This window comes from Carassius carassius, chromosome 11 (genome assembly GCF_963082965.1).
Source record: "Carassius carassius chromosome 11, fCarCar2.1, whole genome shotgun sequence".
Classification (NCBI taxonomy): domain Eukaryota; kingdom Metazoa; phylum Chordata; class Actinopteri; order Cypriniformes; family Cyprinidae; genus Carassius; species Carassius carassius.
In genome coordinates this window covers 19,619,033-19,638,771 of record NC_081765.1, presented here as the reverse complement: position 1 = coordinate 19,638,771, position 19,739 = coordinate 19,619,033, and the positions used below count along the sequence as shown (strand labels likewise).

Genomic DNA, 19,739 nt, shown 5'->3' with positions numbered 1-19,739 from the left:
AAAGCAACGGCGAGTCGTGCACCTTTACAGTAGAGTTTATGGTACGTAAAATACAGGTGAGTTGCACATCCATTCATAAAAAAACTGAAAAATATCACAGATCTCTTGACAGAGAGTGAAACTCTGAAGCTTTCAGTCAGACAGTGTTTGCTGAGTGAAAATATATCGGTGCTAAACTTTCACTTAGCCTCCAACTCACTGGTGAGTAAAATCTGAGAATTTATTGGCCGTTGGCTATTATCAGACATCATTTAGTCGCCCAGGGGTGCGTTTCCCAAAACCATATAGTTGCTAACCTGTTAGCAACTTAGTTGGTTGGCAATGGGAAATTGCACTGCAACCAACAAAGTTTTAATTTAGTTAGCAACTATGGTTTTGGGAAACGCACCCCTGGTAAAGATTTTGTCGCATATGCAAGTGATTTACTCGCAATGTAGAGAGTTGCAAAATAAAAATAGGTGGACAGAGCTGTTTTTACCTGTCCAGATACAACAGAATCAATCTAAATGCTTCTTAGTACAGATCAGGCATAAATCCTGAGCACATTTAATATAAGATATCTCCTGAAAGTGCATTGCTTTGTCTTGTAATCATTGTTTAAGTTGTCTTCAAACAGTTCAGACGGCACTCCAGTAAAAGGCTTGTCCCAAAGGAACCAAAACAGGTCACTGTGAACATGGCAGGTGTCCCTTATCCTAACCATCTGGGAGAACCAGAGCCGGGACATTGTGGACGTTCAAAGAAAAAAAAATGAAAGGAACAGGCACAGACAGATATAGACTAGTACAATCTTTTCGGTGGAGCATAGCGTCAGCTATACACTTCATAGGGAGAAAAAGAAATGTGGACAAGATGGGAAGTAGGATAGAGAGGACAAAAACAAATCAGAAAACAAGTCTCCAAAAGAGGGTCGCAGCATGTTATCGCTACGAATATCTGTAAAGGGAGACACTGATTACAGTGTTCACAGGCAACGCTGTAGGTCTATTTTTGATGCATTGTTAGCTACCTGAAAAGGGCCAATCCGAAAACAGTGATGATATACATGCATCCCTAAATGTAAAAATTACATAATTTACCATCAGATTTGAAAAACATTTTTTTAACCCATAAAGTACAGTTCTGGCATTATTTACTCAGCCATATGCATTCCCTTCATGTCGTTTTATTTCAGGTGTGCAGTTCAAAAGGAGATATTGAGAAGAATGTTCACACTGCTCTTTCCATACAAATTACAGTTAATGGGTTAACATGCTGTTGGGGTTGGAAATTCACAAACTGAACAACCTTATATCCCAACTCAGACACTAGTGCTGTGACAAATGACTCTATTTTAAATATATGAATAAACTAAGAATAAAGGAATATTTTTTTTTTACAGTAATATGTAAACTACCTTGCAGTTGGTAAGATTGGACTGTTTTTTTAAAGAATCTAATTATATAATTTGATGATGACATTAACAATATGCATGCCCCGCAACACTGTTGCACTGAAATTTTATAGGAGAACTGTGTCATATTTAGCCATTTGGGATGCATAATTAAAATACATAAAAAAAAAAAAAAAAAAATGGGCAAAAGTTATTTCTGTGAACAAGACTCTTGCACAATACGTCGCCAAGGAATACTGCCATTTTGGAACAAGAAAAGAAAATTCACTCTATTCCACTTCCAAACCAATACGTAATGGGTTGTTCTAGCTGAGGTTAGGCACTATCATCATGCGCTGCACTGTTCTGCCAATGTAAACTTGAGGTTTTTAGGGGCAGGGACCCCAGACTATAAAAAGTCAGAGGTGGTGTCCCCCATGCCACAGCTGATGGGTGCCTGATATTTGGGCTGAACCACAGACCATGCAGCAGGGTGTCGTGTGTCAGAGCTGCCTTGTAATCAGCATACATGCAGAGCATGTAACCCACAAATACCACCCTTTTCCAAAAATAGTAAATCGTTGTATAGCACTCATCCTACAGAGACTGTTATTAAGAGAGCGCTAGTTGAGGCCGTGCTTTTCAGCAAAAGAAAAACAAAAATTTAGCAAAATTTAGAGGAGAAACAGTGACTAAAAAACTTGATGGCAAGGTTTGTTTGCATTCAACCGGCTTCCAAAGCATAGTTTCTGTATAACATCACAGTTGAATCAGCAACTAACAGCTCACATAGGTCACATGCTCTGAAATAAAAATGAGAATATATGAACAACAACATTCAACATGTCTTCATCAGTCTTTCCAATTAAACATAAAACAAAACTGATTTTAAAGGACTAAATAAAACACTGCATAATCACTCTTTCAGAGCCAACTGTAGTCTGATGCATCCGTGTCTACTTTGCAATGCAGAATATGCGAGACTTCAGATTCTCTAAATAACTAAATTAGGTAAATAACTACAAAAATATTAAAGTGTGGTAAACAGTGAAACTATTTGCGCTACAAACCTGTTTATGATTATAATACATTAAAATAACTTGATAAAACCCAGTTTGCAATATAAAGCAACATAACTGACTTTTTTAAACATGCAAAATAACTGAAAGCAGATGACATTGTAAGGCTAGGTCTGTAAGATCAACATCGCAAATATCACTTTGAAATCATTAATATGACATTTTCAAATTAGTCCAATTAAACTAAACTTGTAATGCATGTAAATGCATGTTTTAATTGCATGTAAACACAGTACCAAAAGAATTATTAACAATTATGTACGGAAGAGCCACAGTTGACCAAAATCATCTGAATGACTGTTCTAGCAAAGTTCTGATACATTTCCATCAAGACTGTTGGGCTACTGAGCTTCTGGACAGTGGCCAGAGAGCATGTCACTTCTGGGAAGGAGTTGGCCTATAGGCTCTGTGTATTGTGGACATCGAGCCTGTGCCAGTAAAGCACAGCTCCACGCATGAGTTCCCACATATGTTCAAACACACAAGGTGGAAGTTTGCACATCACAGCCAGACAGATGACACAGAAAATATCCCCTAGTTGAGGGTACAGGGATGTCTGAGCCACTCTGAGCCAACTGAAGCCTCAGATTCTAGCAGGCTGGATCTGAAGCTTTGCAGTCAACATGTGTGAAGCTCATTCAATAACAATTGAATATGGTTCTCAACATTTCCCAATCTCATAGCCAAGCATAAGTGGAGGGGAACAGCATGTTCCTTTGCACAAAAAGTGGGGCCAACCTGGGACTGTGGGAAAGACAGGGAGTTCTGCCAAACAAGAGGCGTTTGATGTGTTCACTCCATGACTGTCCACAAGATTCCTTTCTTTCATTTTCACCAGCACCCTGTTGCCCTAAAACGGCAACTATTTGCAGGAAAAAGAAAGGTGAGGCGGGGCGCTCTGAGGTCCCACTTGCACAATGGTTTTCTAGCAGAATAGACGTTACGACTCCATAGGAGGTGTTCGGTCATTCAGTGTGAGAAGGTTTCTCTGTTTTCTTGCTGCAAAGGCTATAACTCGCGCCACTTTCAAGCATCCCGTTGGGTTCCACGGCACATGAACCCCAGGGTGGGGCTTTGTGATTCCATAAGTGTGAAAGATGAAAAGGCCCCATCTTTGATGTACCCCATTCAAGCTGACATCCACTTAAAAAAAAAAAAGATGGCATAAGGTTGTGCGTACGTAAGTATGTTCACACATGTGTTTGCTTGGGACAAATGCGCTGCCCATCTTTTTGATGTAAACAGCAGTCTCTTAGACCCATTTCTCTCCACCTGACCCTACACTCCCTCTTTTCCCACCTACAGCTGGATCTTCCCATTTGATCTGCTGTCCTTGTATGCTCTACAGGGTACTTTAGTGGAAGTGTGTGAAGAAAAAAAAAAAAGCCCAAGCTGGGTTCAGGCAAACTATGTGATTTGGCTTGAGAAAAAGGCTGTATGTGTGTGTGCTTGAGAGAGAAGGAAAAAGGATGGACTCTTCTTCTGCTTTGAAAGGATGGCATGCATTAACCTCTTAAACAAAGGTCTGTTATTCTGTCGGCCTAATGATTTGATTAAAGTTTGCTCATTAAGTGTTGACCAGCAATGTTTTGATGGGAGATTAATCTAGAATGAATTGGACAACCAGTTCAAATCAACCAACCAAATCAACCCTTCCCAATCAAAATATAACAAATGAATAAACATCAAATAATAAAGTGAAACAATAAAAAATAACAAAATAAAATATTTGCCACTCTTCCTTCTTCAGACAAGGAAGAACCAAAATCTTAATACTGTTAAAACTCTCATACCGAAGAGCCACTACCACCTTTAGCCATCACTCCAGACTCTCTTACACACTAGATCCATAAACACAAGGCATTTTTGGGATTTTTAGAATCAACTACAGAATGGAAAACACAACAGAACACAGGAGTCTCAGTCACATTTCTTAAGTGTTCAAGGTAGCATGTTTAAGGCGCATGTCCCCACAAAATGTTCTGATGGCTGATTGGATTGTTCTTCTGATATGTAAAATTAACAGTCACAGTTTGCTTTCTTTTTATGTGACATTTTGGATGTGGGTTAGGGTTGCAGAAAGATGCATCTGTGAAAGATACCACTAATATACGGTCTTATTTAAAAGAAAAGAAAAAATGAGGACCATTTAATGCCTAGTTCTACCTTAGAAGCACTCATTATGTCTACATCTGTAAAAGTACTCAAACAAACATGCAATATAAATGTTAAAAGCAATACAGCACTGATCAACATAGAAGAGAAAAATAAGGTCTTTTTTGGCATCTGTTTGGGAGGGGGGGGGGGGGGTGTTTAAAAGAAAGAGTTGCAAAAGTGTAAGTTTTGGGTAATAAAAGTTAGAGAGAGAGAGACCGAGAGAGAGAGAAAGAGAGACAGTGAGAGGGACTGCCGAGCAGAGGGATGTACCCAGCTGTTTTGTTCTTTTTAGGCCAACACGTCCCATTCAAAAAAACCTCTTTCGTGGCCCCGAATCAAACAATTAGCTTCTGCACAGATCGCAGCATCCAGGGAGCCTTTGATTCTAAAAGGGGATTTTTTCCGCTTTATATGGGCCAATTATTGTCAGGTGCCTGCTGTCATTGTTCGGTGAGGCTTTCAAATATCCTGCATTAAAAAGCTGGTTGTTACAGCCAGGTGGGAAAGCATTTAATTCATAGCCACTTAAAGGTTGGAAATTTCACACCAGAGAAAGAAAGTGATAGACTTATACTGATATACTCCAAACTGGCATAAGGGCTCAGATATCTACCTGCCCTTTGAAGGGCACCACAGCAAAGCCCCAGACATCAATTTCTACATAATTAAACAGTATTTGGAATTGAGAGATAATGTTTGTGTGACGAATTGCAGACCTATGTTGAGGGTTGGCATTGTATAATGGTTGCTTGTTTGTTTGAGTGATCATATCATGTGGCATGTGTGGAAAAATAATGCTTTAGTGAATGGAACTTTTATTTCTTTGGGGGTTGAGTGAGCTTGTTGAATCATTTGACTCATGGAACAAGGCTCAAGTTTATACAGACATGGCCTTTTTTCGAAAGGCAAAGATCAAAGTTAAGGTGTCAATATAAGCTGGCAGCCTTGAACCAGTAATCTCAAATCCAGATCAGAGAGAAAAAGTTAATGCATGCTAAAATGCAACATTTCAACAGAACATTTAAGAACAATGACAATTATTGTTTACACCTGGTAAGAACATGCATCTCAAATGTGCCTTGTAATCACTGGATTTTATTGATCAGGAGGTTTCTAATCTAATGACTAAATAGAGATCTTATTACAGGGCCCAAATTTGATATTAATTTGAGAAATCAATTGATAAAAAAGATTTTTTTAAAAGAGTCAATCAATCATTGATATAGATAAATAAAGAATTCACAATTAATAACAGCGAAGTAATACAAATGTCTTCCCTGACAATTTTACTGATGAGAAACAAATCCCAAAAAGCTATTACAATTTAGGAAATGTTGAAAGTGCATTGTAAAAAGGTGGTCACCTGCACATCGGAAGCTTTGTGCCGTGAGACCCTTTTCCACAGCCAGACAGGTAAGGATGCTGAGAAAGCTAGTGGTGACGGACTGCCGTTTGGCTCTCTGGTCCTCCCTGTGCCATTGCTCCCTGACCGACTTACTCCTTATCACCACTTGGTTATTCTCCGACTGTGGTCTCTGAGGCATCACTGCCGTGTGCAATGCCTCCACCCAGTCCTGGGCCTTGGACTCGCTCTCTGCCCGCAAGCTCAGCACATTATCAGGGAAGACCACTTGGAAGCGGGAGCTGGTGTCTCCGTCTTCATAATCCCGCTGCACAGCCAGACAGGAAGCCAGCGGGTACCTGAACACTGGCTCCGATACTGGGCCTCTTCCCTCGGTTGGAAAGGCCTGCATCTCAGTGCGGCTCAGTACAAAGGTTAAGGGCCTCCAGTTGTTGAGGTCAGTGAGTTGGTGCAGAAGGCCAGCCTTAAGAACATCAGCACAGTGTTGGGTGAACAGTGGAAGGGCCGTGGGACGTACCAGGGGTCGAGGGACTGGCACCGTCACCACATCTGGATGGGGTTCGTGAAGGGTAGGGGAGTTGGCATGGGCTGGCTCCCCTTTGCGATTGGCTGGACGGGCAGCCAAGACGCGTTCCCAGAGGAGTCTACGCCACTCCAGTGCCTCCCACTGGCAGGATGCACGTAACTGCACACGAGTGCTGTTGAAGAAGACAGCCTGCAGTACACGTCCATCCTGTGGCTGGGGCGTGCTCACTCCTTGGCAGTGGGAAAGTGAGAGGGCAGCACATAGCTGCTGGTTGCCACTGCTGTCCAGGCTGTAGAGACGCAGCTCACAGTGTGTAAGCTCCACATGACAGGAGGTCCAGCGTCCCCATGGACCCTCTCTCTGCTCCAGAGTTCCCTGCTTCACCAGGCTAGGGCTGCTTTCCTTATGAGCTGCAGGAAAAAAAAATTGCAGAAAGAGCACCTTTAATGGCAATAGCAAACTACAGACTAAATGTTTATATTGCATGAAATAACCGTAGATATGATTACTAGATAAATATACCACGCCAAGCTAATGGCAAAAAGATGAACTGAAACTGCATAGGAGAATTTGAAAAAATACTGTGCATCAAGTACTTTCTGGTGACTTTTTATTTGGGTTTGAGTCATTATTTTGCAACAATAAGTACTAAGGTGAGCAGTCTGTGATCAGATTCTACTTATTGAACTGATTTATCTTTTATGCTGGAGGGAATGCCAACACTATTTTAACTAATAACTAGTCTCTGAGGATTACATTTCTCAGAGGCCTTTAGCAATAAATTATTTATTTAATACTTTACCAAAAAAAAAAAAGCGAAATTATAATATGAGAAGCATTACAGAAAAACAAATTATAAACAGGAGGATTGAGGATTATATTTCTTAGAGGACATTTACCAACCCAACAAAATAGGAAAAAAAAAATCCTAATAAATGAGAAACAAACAAAATAAATAAATAAATTGAATAATCTCAGAAGACTAAAGGACAATTGGCCAAATACATGAGAAGAATTATAGAAAACAACTACAAAAAGAATTTTTTTTTTTTTAAAAGATTATATTCCAGATTACGTTTCTCAGAGGACTTTAGAATTTTTTTTTTTTTTTTTTAAACAAATGTACAAATGTTGTGTGAGAAAATTATAAACTTACAAATATTCATGTGAAATCCGGTCCAAAAATAGCAATGAATAAATGTTAATAATTATGGTTTACTTTTATTTGCCCATTACACCATGACTAGAACCTCCTCTTGCACAACGTGCTGGCACCATGTTAGTCTGGAGCCCTGTGTGAGAGATGTTCACATCATTTATGATGGATGCTATTGTGTTATGTGATAACAGTATATCCATCCACCTCAAAGCAGGAAGAAACATTATTGTGTGTCAGGCTGCTGTGCAAACAGAACAGTAAAAAGTGACCCCTAATCTTTGGCACTCCTTTTCAGTACTTCCTTTCTCTGTACATTTCTTTCACATACTCCCTCCTTTATCTCCTTTCCTCTCTTGGTCCACAACACCACTCATCCTTACACTTCCTTGGCTGGTAACTGCCCGTTTTCCTCTTAGCCCTCTGGGACCTGCTGAGTGCCCAGGGCATCTGGTCCAGCTGGCCAGACCCAGAGAAACAGACAGAGGCAAGGAGGAGGGTAAATTAAAGCAAATGCCCTTGTATTGTTTTCTTTAAGTCTTATCTCTAATGTACCAGCTAAAACTCCACCTTCCTATATATCTGTAACATGGGCAGTCCCCTCCCTCTTGTGCTGATAAGCAGTGAGCTCAGAGGGTTTGGTTCTTTTGGGTAGTCAGTAAAAGCTACAACAGATGATGTGCTCTGGTGTTTGGGGCTCCTTGCACTCTGAGGCCTTCAAAGGTGCATAGTTTGCATCTATGGAAAGAGTCACTAGTAATTTCACGGCAGAGAGGACGTGAGGCGTGCTGACATGACCCAATTAGAGAGCTGGTGCAAGGCCAGTCTGCCTGCAGAGCCTGACTTTTTCGAAAACCTTTTCATTTGCAAGTGACTAAAAGACCCATTTGAGACCGACATGGCACATAAAAACAGTATTAGTGGTGCTACCACTTATAGTTGGGCACAAGGGAAACAGTCATCAGTGATGACTCAAAATCTGAGCAGGAAAGGAAAAAAAAGCAGACAAATGCAAACATTGAGCCAGAATGGAGCTGAGTGAAACCATAGTAATCTGAAAAATCTTTAAGAACAAACTACTTCAGTTTACGGTGACTTATTTATATACTATATGAGGAAATAAGTTCTAAATATATGCTAGCATTCTTTTTTTTTTTTAAGAAATTAAACATTTTATTAAAAGTCATTAAACTGATCAAGATATATAAAGGGTAACACTTTACCAGTTCTCACTATTAACTAATTAGTTGCTTATTAGCATCCATATTGCTAATATATTGGCTGTTTATTATAAAGCACATATTAATGCCTTATTCTGCATGACCATACTTTAGATCCCTTAAACCTACCTCATACGCTCAACACTGACAATACTAAGAAATGCTTCTTGAATATTTCAAGTAATGGCTGCTGAAAATTCAGTTTTGGCATTGTCTCTTAAACTAACATAACTATATATATAAAAAGTATACCTACAGTACATGGTGGTTAATTAATTTCAGTTTGACAAAACAGAGCTAGAAAATCAAGCAACATTGATTGACTCCTTAATCCTTTATCCATAAACCCTACAAATTTTCTTCAGTGAGATGCAGTACAACTGCAGTGTAAATCCAATTTGAAGACCTGTATTACGGTATTCAACTAACAATAAAATTGTACTGCTTGAGGTCCAATTAACATGCAAATGAGTAGGAATAACTCAAATCAAGCCTGCTGTAATCACAGAAAGCAGAACTCATGAAAGAGTCCCATCATAACATGACGTCATGATGAACACATAGCTGAAAAGCTGAGCATAATCTCTACCCACTCTGCATTTCAATTAAAGACAACTAGTAACTTTTGTAGCACTGATTATCAGAGACCAAAATGAAATAAATATAAATTGAACAACCACTGTCCTTCATATGGTAATAATATTATCAGAGAGTAAAATCACTACCGTTCAAATGTTTGGCGCTTGTAAGTAAAAAAAAAAAAAAATTCAATTGTTTTTCAAATTTGCCTCTTGTGATTTCAAAGGCTCCATTTATTTGATCAAAAACAGTAAGATTATGTCAGTTAAAAACAGCAATATTATGAAATATTACTACAACTTAAAATAACTATTTTAAATGTGGAATATATTTTGAAATGCAATTTATCCCTCTGATGGCAAAGCTGAATTTTTAGTAGTCATTACTTGAGGCTAGGGATATGCCGGTATCAGATTTTCCTGTTGCGGTTAATTGATAATGCTTTTATCACGATATATGGTATTATCACGGTATTAAAAATTTGTTTTAAAAAAGTGGTCATAATACAGTATAACAGGTTAAATAACTTTTTTTCTTATGACAAAAATAACTAAACATTTAAAACAATAAAGCAATACAGAAAAATATATAAAAGTTAAATGTTTTAAACATTAAAGTGCAAAAGAACTATAAAAACCAATAGGTATCACTTTACAATAAGACCTCATTAGTTATCCTTAGTTTATGCATTAACATTCAAGGCAAGGCAAGGCAAGTTAAGTTTATTTATATAGCACATTTCGTACACAATGGTAATTCAAAAAGAAAGTAAAAAAAAAAAAGTCATGAAGAAAAATAAATCACAAAAATAAAACAAGCAATTTAAGAACTTGAAAATGAAAATGATTTAAAAATTAACTTAAAATGAATTTAAGACAGTTTAAAAATAGAAAAAGATTTTACATAAAATACAGTGCAATACATAAAATATAGTGTAATCAGTTCGGACATCGCATAGTGCTCATTCAATAAATGCACAGCTAAACAATGAGCAATAGCTACATTTACTATAGAAGTTATTAATCTTTGTTAATCTTAGTTCATGTTAGCTCATTAAATAACACAGTTGCAACTTTCAATTTTAACAATGTGTTATTAAATATTGGAATACCTACGATTAATGAATGTTCAGAATATTTTTTTACATTTGGCAGTTTACGTTAACTAATGAAGCCACAATGTAAAGTGTGAATGAACAATAAAAGATCAAAACACTTTCAAAAAATATCTAGGGCATTTGTAGTCCAGATTAAAAATAAAAAATAAAATGGCTAAATAAAATATCTAAATAAAATAAGATAAATAGTCTAAAGTCTAAAGTATTACTGGATTCTAAATATTTCAGTAGTTGGCTCTGTAATAAACACCATAGGGAAAACACAAATCTGAAGGGTTATTTAAGATTATTTAAATATGGTTTAGAAAGTAACAGCTGCTTTATTTACAGTGTTTATAGGGTAAGAGCTGCATTTTAGCACCATCTGCTGTCAGAGAGTGAATGTGCTTTCATTCAGCGCGTCTCTCACGTGTTCCTCCATGTGCATCTCATGCGTGCTTGTTTACATCAGAGCGCATGCGCTCCTTCAAGCAGCATACAGCGAAGTTGTGCATTTTAAGCAGCTGATGGGAATACTATTCTTAAAATGCATTCCAAATTCTGAATAATTTGTAATGTATATTTATTCACAGTATTTAGAAGTGCCCACGATAACAATATTGTGCAAATTAATCACCGCAATATATCGCATTACCGAATACCGGCACAAGTCTACTTGAGGCTCATGATCCTTCAGCAATTATTATAATATGCAGTTAGAAAGAACAGAGATAGACATTGTTTGTAACATTTTAAATGTATTTATCTTTTTCTACTTCTTTTTTTTAATTAATTTAACCTTAATCTTTAATTAATTTAATTTTATATTAAAAATATATATATTTTGAATGCTAGTATTATTGTCTATTACAAAAGAGAACAATTAAATGCAAAAGGTAAAGTGTTTAAAAGAGGTGTCACTTATATTTTAAAGAAACCTACATTCAAATTAAGTTGATCTAAGGCCAGTCTCGCAGTTAAAAATCAAGATGTTGAAGAATAAGCGCAAACAAAGCAGTCTATATTGAAATTGATGCTTGTAATGAACTACAGAACCAAGTCAACGCAAACACTGAGACCTGTGCAGTGAGGTGTGTAGAGGTTTCTCTACTCAGTAGATCTATCAGCATTAGAAACTGGGTGGGTTGCCAATACCTTAATGTCACCTAGGATTCAATCTCAGTCACTCAAGAAACGGTGGGCATTCAAACGTGGAACTTAGTTCTATTTCCAGTTGCTCCATTTGGTGTAATTAACAATTTGCCCCATTAAGTTTTAACACCGATGCAAGGACAGCCAAGAGGATTGGTATCACCTGCCATTTTAAAACCTAGTACTGATTTACTAGATGTAGAAATAAATCAGCCTTTTCAAAATGAGTTAATACAGAATTAAACCAGACTACACTGGATATAAAAAGCTTTAAAACAATGTTTGTATTGGTGAATAATATGCATTGTATTAAATCATAGCAAGCATGTTCATCATAATACTGCGCTATGTCTTTACTGTTCTTGTTCTGGGACGACCTTGTCTAAATAAAGCCTTTCAGATGAAAATACACAAAAACAAATCATAAGTAGGCAACAAATAATTGAAAACCCCCTCGACATAAAAGGGGGGGGGGACTCCTGCAAAGAGAGCAGGGGAACCGTGTTGACAGAAACACAGACAAAACAAAATCACAGGTGAGAGAAGATTAAAGCTACACCATCTGGTGACATTTTAATTAAGTGTCCAAAGTAACAAAATCATTTTAGCAGGTGAATAGTCTTTTCCATGTTAAGTTTTTGTCCTAATCATTCCCAAGTGACAAATGAGACTATGAAATTTCATTGGTCCAAAGTCCTACTTAATGCAACTATATATGCAGTGCATCAGTCGAGTTCCGAAGGTAAAAATCCCATTCATTTTCTCCAAAGAGGAATACATTTTTAACGATAACTTGTAAACCTTTAAAAACAGTCATACAGTAAGCTACGAGGTTGTTAACCAATGGTATATCCATTTTTTGAAGCCACATTCTTATTTTTTAATAATTGTAAAAATTGTGTTTTAACAATCAAATAATCTTTTTAATGCCCATTCACACACACACACACACACACACACACACACATATATATATATATATATATATAAATATATGTGTATGTATGTATCAGGGCCGTTTCCTCCGAAGTTGCAATGCATGCAGTGCCTCACCTGAGCCCACTGAGTTTTAACAGACCACCTAAAGCATGCAGTGGGTTTGGTCAAAGACTATTATAGAATACCTAAGACGTGTCTCTCATTAAGTTTTGAAAAGGGAAAAATGACATGCTCAATACGGCCGTTCTATTGAAGGAAGCCCCGCCTTTCGAATAAAAGTCACTGTCACTGCAACTGCTGTTAGAAGTCCCGGTTGCTAAATAAGCTTTTTTTTTAATGCTATTTGAGAAAAAGAAACTAAATTTATGAAACAGTTGTTGTCAGATTTCATTGGTGATTTAAAATATGAAAGTTAACTGTAAGCTTGGCGAACAGTTTTGGAAAATATGATGTTGCCCCATTCAAAGAGATAGGAGATGCACCAGAGAAGCATTTCAAAGATGCTTCTCTGTTTTAAAAAGCGTGAGGATACGTAACAACTTTGTTTTGTGTCAGAACTTTCACACTTTCTTTTATAAATTCACCCCGTCTGTGTTTGCAAAGCGACAGGGATTGAATCGCGGAATTCAGTCACAAATGGAATTCGGCCATTTTTGAATGAATAAATCAAAAGTAGAGCTGTACATTTTAATCAAATCTTAATATGGACTAGTGTCTGTGAATATTAAAGGTGTTCAGTACCATCGCTCCCTACACGCAGAGTACGCAGTCTGCGTAGGGCACCAACTCCCAGAGGGGGCACCATCCCAGATGCTCAAAAAAAAAAAAAAAAAAATATATATATATATATATATATATATATATAATAATAATAATAATAATAATAATTAATAAATATATATATATATATATATATATATATATATATATATATATATATATATATATATATATATAAATTTCATAAAACCAACTGTAATTGTTCATTTAGGTGTCAGCTATAATGCACAATTGAATTGAATGTTTGATATTTATTAACATAAACTGTAAATCAATTGTAAATTGTGCTACTTTTTCCACATGGGCTCAAAAGCAAATTTGAAGCTCAATAGCATTTGAGGAGAAAAACTTGCAGTCATAAAACAATTGTAATGTGTTCATTTAGGTGTCAGCTACAATGCACACCTTATACATTTTTTATATATATTAATATAAATTATAAATCATTTAGGTAAAATCAAGGTCTGTTTATCACTTTCAGGCACATTCCTGTGAAACTTTTTTTTTATGCTGATGATACTCAGCTATATATCTCAATGAGACCAGATGCAACTTCTAAATTATCTAAGCTAACAGAGTGTGTTAAAAATGTAAAAGATTGGATGACCAATCATTTTCTCCTATTAAATTCGGATAAGACAGAGACATTAATTATTGGACCAAAAAAACAGTACACAGAATCTAGTAGACTACAGTTTGCAACTAGATGGATGTACTGTTACTTCCTCTACAGTCAGAAATCTGGGTGTTATATTAGACAGCAACTTGTCTTTTGAAAATCATATTTCCCATGTTACAAAAACTGCATTCTTCCATCTTAGAAACATTGCCAAGCTACGAAACATGTTATCTATTTCTGATGCAGAAAAGCTAGTTCATGCATTCATGACCTCTAGACGGGACTATTGTAATGCACTTCTAGGTGGTTTTCCTGCTTCTTCAATAAACAAGCTACAGGTAGTCAAAAATGCAGCAGCTAGAGTCCTTACCAGGTCAAGAAAATATGATCATATTACCCCAATTTTACGGTCTCTGCACTGACTACATATTAAGTTCCGTATCAGTTACAAATTCTCATTACTTACCTATAAGGCCCTAAATGGTTTAGCTCCTGCGTACCTAACTTGGCTTCTACCACGTAGCAATCCATCTCGCTCCCTAAGGTCACAAAACGCTTAGCCTTCCTGATAATGTTCGGGGTTCAGACACACTATCTCGGTTTAAATCTAGATTAAAAACGCATCTCTTTTGCCAAGCATTCGAATAATGTATCTCTTAAATTGTGAGTGTTAGTTGCATCTGATCAAATGCGCATTCTTATTCTTTAGCTTGGGTTAAACTAATTAATTTTACTTTGTTGGAACAGCAGCTATGCTAATGATGTCTCCATTTTGTTTCTATGTTTTGCCATATCTAGGATTTACACAAGCTCCAGTCTGGATCCAGAACACCTGAGAAGAGATGATGCTGACCCTCAGAGGACCCCAGATGATGCTAACCCTGAATCAACAAACAGAACTAACAAATATTGCTACAAGTGTGACTGCATCATATAATAATTGCTGTTAATAATGTTCATCGTCTGGCTGACTACGACTTGTATAAATTTTTCTGAAAAATCCTGTCATACGTGCACAAACTGACAGTCACCACTTATAAGCTACTACTAAATATTGTAGAAACTTAATTTTCTGTAAAGTTGCTTTGTATACAAATAAACTTGAATTGAATTGAATTGAATTTACAGAGCTTTGAGGACTAATGATCTGAAAAATAAATTAAAAAAATAGTTAAAAGTTAACCATTTAAAAGAACAGCTGAACATAAGTTCACAAAATAAAATATATGGTTAAAATTGTTACTGGTTTGAGTTATTTTTTTGGAATAAATGTAAAACACACACACACACACATATTCTGGCTTCAAATGCTGTGCTTCACTTCATGGTTCATAACTGATGAATGAATTTGAAAAATATTTCCAGAACCAAGGCCACTAAAAAAATGGATGGCACTGTTGCGCTATTAAGTATCGATAAAGCTCTGTGGTTGTGATTGTGTGGCAACACTCAGCATTTTCACTTTCAGTGTGGACCGAGTCTTGTAAGTGAAACACCTGGCTTTGAATGAGATATGATTTGAACTTGTTTGACCTCTGCACCACACAACCATTCATAATAAATATATGAATGATGAATAAAGACAAAACAATTTAGTTTCATTCTTACCATCTCTGTGGTCATTCAGTGACATGTTCTTGAGTGTATTTTTGTCAATGGCAGGCATGCCATTATCGGTGTAAGTGCGGTTGTTGACGTCTGAACGGGAGCGGTTGTGGCCACGTTTGAAGCCACTGCTGCATGTATTGATGGTAGAGTTTGTTTCTTTGGCATGAGCCGCCAAATCGTTGGTAGATCTTGCCCGGTTCCTTCTTCCATGTCGCAGGCCAAGCACGGTGAAAGATGTCTGCTCTGCCCAGGCCATATTGTTGGGTGAGATCTCAGATTGCTTTCCTGTCAGTAGCCCCCACACCCCACTGGAGTTTAACTTATCCAAGGTGGAGGCCTCTTTATGCTTGGGCAGACATACCTGGCCATCTCCTTGATTGTCATCGAGGCAGTGCAAGTAGTCCTCAGTGGCCTCGAGGGCAGGGCTTATGCCCTCAACCTCCAGAACCTCCATCACCTTGACAGTTTTTGAGACACAGAAGAAGCAGAGGGGTGGAGCGGATGGTCCAATTCCTTACGTGTGTGAGGGTAGACACGGCAGGATCGAAAGGCCTGAGGGCACCAAAGACGAAACATTTGCTGTCTGAACCCAAAAGGAAGTGTAGCAAATCAGATGGTGCACAAAGGCATGAATCCCTTCCAGGATTGCCACTTTATGAGCCAGTGTTGTTTATCAAGACCCTAATGAGAACTGACCGCTATGCCAGCTATCAGTATCAGCACTGGGTAAGGTGAGGACAAACAGTGCTGTCTAGAACAGGTGTTGTCTCATTCAGACAAGTGTCTCAATTAAATCACTGCAGTCTGGAAGGCAGTAATTCAGCGAGTGATAAATGCAAGGTGGCACCAGGACGTCCCTCCCCAGGGCACAACATCCTGAATTTAGACAAACAAGAGAGAGAGAAAAGCACATGACGGTCAGCAAATACAGCAGTTACTCCATGGATAGCTGATGCTCTAGTATTATAAGCCTTTGAGCAAAAAGTATGACGACAGTAATTTGTACAACAGTTAAGCCCCAAATAGACGATAAAGACAAGTAATTTTTAAGACATGGTTGCTTTGTTCTAAACTCTAGTAACCTTTCAAATTCACATTATTTATAAAGAAAAAAAAAGACCTATTAATTCTGCTAAGATTTCAGAATGCACATCCAGTGGACACTTTACTATTCCATGAAGCCAGGGGAATGGAGTTGTGAATGGCAGTGAAGTGACACAACTTACGCTGACAGGTCACGCGACAGTGACAATGTGAAGCAATGCATCTAGATTCATCCTGCACAAATTATAACTATTAAGAACTTACTTTTTTAAAGGTTCAAAGTACGATTCTTATCAAATGTACCTTCATATTAAATTTTGGAGGAGGTGTGAGTCCTCACCAGGAGCATTTGCATTTTCAATGTAAACACGCACTAGATAGACAACTTTTCCTGTTGCACCACATCTGCCTGTTTTTTTTTTCAGCATCTAGCGTATAAACTTCTGTGTAAAGTAAAAAGAAACTCAAGTATCAAGAGCCTGTGTTATTTTCTATTCCACTGCATCTCACACAAAAACGTATTCTGTGTGAATGGCCCATAAGGCTGCTTACATTTGGTACGGCTTCTGAAACAATGCTGTAGAGGTAGGCAGCTAGCTATCATTTGGAACAGAGATACAGAGTCAGCAGCTGAACTCCACTTACCTTGACCTGTGTTTACACACATGGCATTATCATAGTAAGCCACCATCAATTTCACACTACTACCTTGGTGGCTGTGGAATCCGTTCAGCAGCCTACCTTACGTCCCAGAGCTTCGGGTGCACAGACAAACCGTCACCATCACTGGAAGTTTCCAGTCTGGGGTGGGGTTCTTTGCCTTTCTAAACATGAGTACGGCTTCTTTCTGTTTTCATTTCTCATGAACATACAGCCTTTTCTCATCTTACTCATGTCTACCTCCTCCCACACTAACATTGATTTCCTCTGCACTCCGACTCTTTCACTTTCTTAAACCATCAATTATTAAAAGTACATCACCTCAGACCAGACACTCACCAGACCCATGGGGGAAAGAAACTGAGAAACAAAGAAAGAAAGATAATGCAAGACCAACAAGAAAATCAATGGGCATCAAAGTAAATGACAACAGATTTTTTTATTTTTGGGTGAACTATCCCTTTAAAATGGTCAAGCAAAAGTTTTTGGACAGTTTAAAAAAAAAACGAAGTAGTCTAGAGGAGCAGCAAGGCTTGAGAACCAGAACTGCTACAATACAAATTTGAGCTGTTGATGATCACAGTTCACACACCTCTGCTTAGACAAAATATTCAGACAGTGATGTGGAGGCCCTTCTCTACCATTCTATTTTTAACCATCTCACACATCAATCTTCACACCGAGTCAGTAATAGAGCGAAGTTCTGAACTGTAAGTAATGTGTGAGAATCCAAACGTGAAAACAGTAGAGAGCAGATGTGCACAATCTTAAATGCCACTTTATACAATAAATTCAGGTTTTTGCCACAATGAACGAGGAATATAATGTGATGAGCAAAAACTTGTGTGTCATCATTCTGGAACATGAAATCATACTATCATAGATTTGAGGAAACACATTACCAATCACCCTGCCAGTAACCTAGACTGCTTATCTTTTGACCTGTTACACTGTAAAAGTACTGTATGTGGTCTCAGATGCTAATGATACCATCTTCAAAGAACACAATGGAAAAAGCATTTTTGCTAGTGAGGTGAGACACAAGTGTTGTTTTTCTTCAATACTGTCACCTGATAGAGTTTTGATTCTTTGCCGCTGTTGCCTTTGGCTTGCTCAGTTTGAGGTTTAAACGACCATTCAGAATTAATATTCAGCTGTATTTGCTGAAAAATAACACTATTGCCTTTTGTAAATGTGCTTTTAGGTTAATTTAATTAATTTAAAAATTGATACATTTTAATGTTGGTGTTTCCTGTTTATTACTGTGACGCCTGAAACAAACAATCTTTATCTTATAAAGAGCTATATAATGTGACTTGACTGACAAAATCAGATGTCGCCTTACTTCAGCCATCTAATGTTGACTGTTCACACCAGACGTTATTCACAGAATAAAAACCATAGACAGCATTTAACATTAAATCGACAAGAATCCTGAATAATCTTACTTAGTAAATTGATGCGGATTGGCAGTTCACCCAAGTGCAACTGACACACACAAACAAGCTACAAGATATATGAGAATAAAAAGACGACGATCAAACTACAATATCTAGGTTTGCCTCTCTTCTGACATAGATTGTGTTTTTATTTACAAGCAGCTGCTTCTGTGAATTCATCATGAAGCTAGTTAGCACCCAGCTACATCATCTGACAATGACATTTGTGTCATCTGATTTGGTTTAACTCTCAGCGAATATAACAAGTGTATGTATCGACTATAATCAGAGATTCCCTACAATAAAATGTCTGAGCATGAAAAGAGCAAATAATATGTTATTTGTATGTGAAAATACTCACCCATCTGTTTACAATCTGTCACATTCAGTTCTGTCAGCGAAAATGCGCACCGGGTGAAACAACACCCTGCCTTAAATGGTTCCCACTATGCCGTTATTTTTCTACATACATCAATGGCAATCATTTAATGTCATGATTAAAAGAATATATTCCAAATAGTATCATGGTATTCTATAATGTATGTTGGACTACCACATAAATTCATGGACATAATATTCCAGTATAGTGCTGAACAGTAGGCTTGCTAGCCTATATACAAAATATTTGTAAGGCAAGTGTTATTTTAAATACTCAAGTGAAGCAATATAATTGCTTTTCTCCTTCTTAACACAATAACTATAAAATGAGGGGTGTAAAAGTAAAAAAATCTCAAGGTTTTCAAAGTAGCATTGTCTCTTTTAGCTACCCATCAACAAAATATGATTCCAGTTGTTGTGTAGGAGTGTGTAAAATAATTGTAAAGCTACTCTGTAATACTGCAGACATTATATTTTTTCAATCTTTCTTCTCACAAACACACAAACCAACATCCCACACAAACTGCACATATTTCAGTCATTAGCAACCCATGTGGGCTTGGAATTAATTT

General features: G+C 37.4%; 1 protein-coding gene across 3 annotated transcripts in view; it reads right to left on the bottom strand.

Annotated features, from left to right (window-relative positions):
• The window catches only part of LOC132152962 (pleckstrin homology domain-containing family M member 3-like), a 39,534-nt gene extending 20,303 nt beyond the window's left edge, over positions 1-19,231 (bottom strand). For 2 of the 3 annotated variants that reach the window (XM_059561999.1, XM_059562001.1), the window contains exons 1-4: positions 19,151-19,181; positions 18,799-18,856; positions 15,647-16,522; positions 5,972-6,907 (exon numbers count right to left, since the gene is read on the bottom strand). In XM_059561999.1, coding sequence (XP_059417982.1) covers positions 5,972-6,907; positions 15,647-16,100 — 1,390 coding nt within the window. In that variant the 5' untranslated portion in view covers positions 16,101-16,522; positions 18,799-18,856; positions 19,151-19,181. Of the gene's footprint in view, positions 1-5,971; positions 6,908-15,646; positions 16,523-18,798; positions 18,857-19,150 lie in introns of all 3 variants that reach the window. The other variant, XM_059562000.1, reaches the window with a different exon arrangement.
• Between the last annotated feature and the right edge of the window lie 508 nt (positions 19,232-19,739).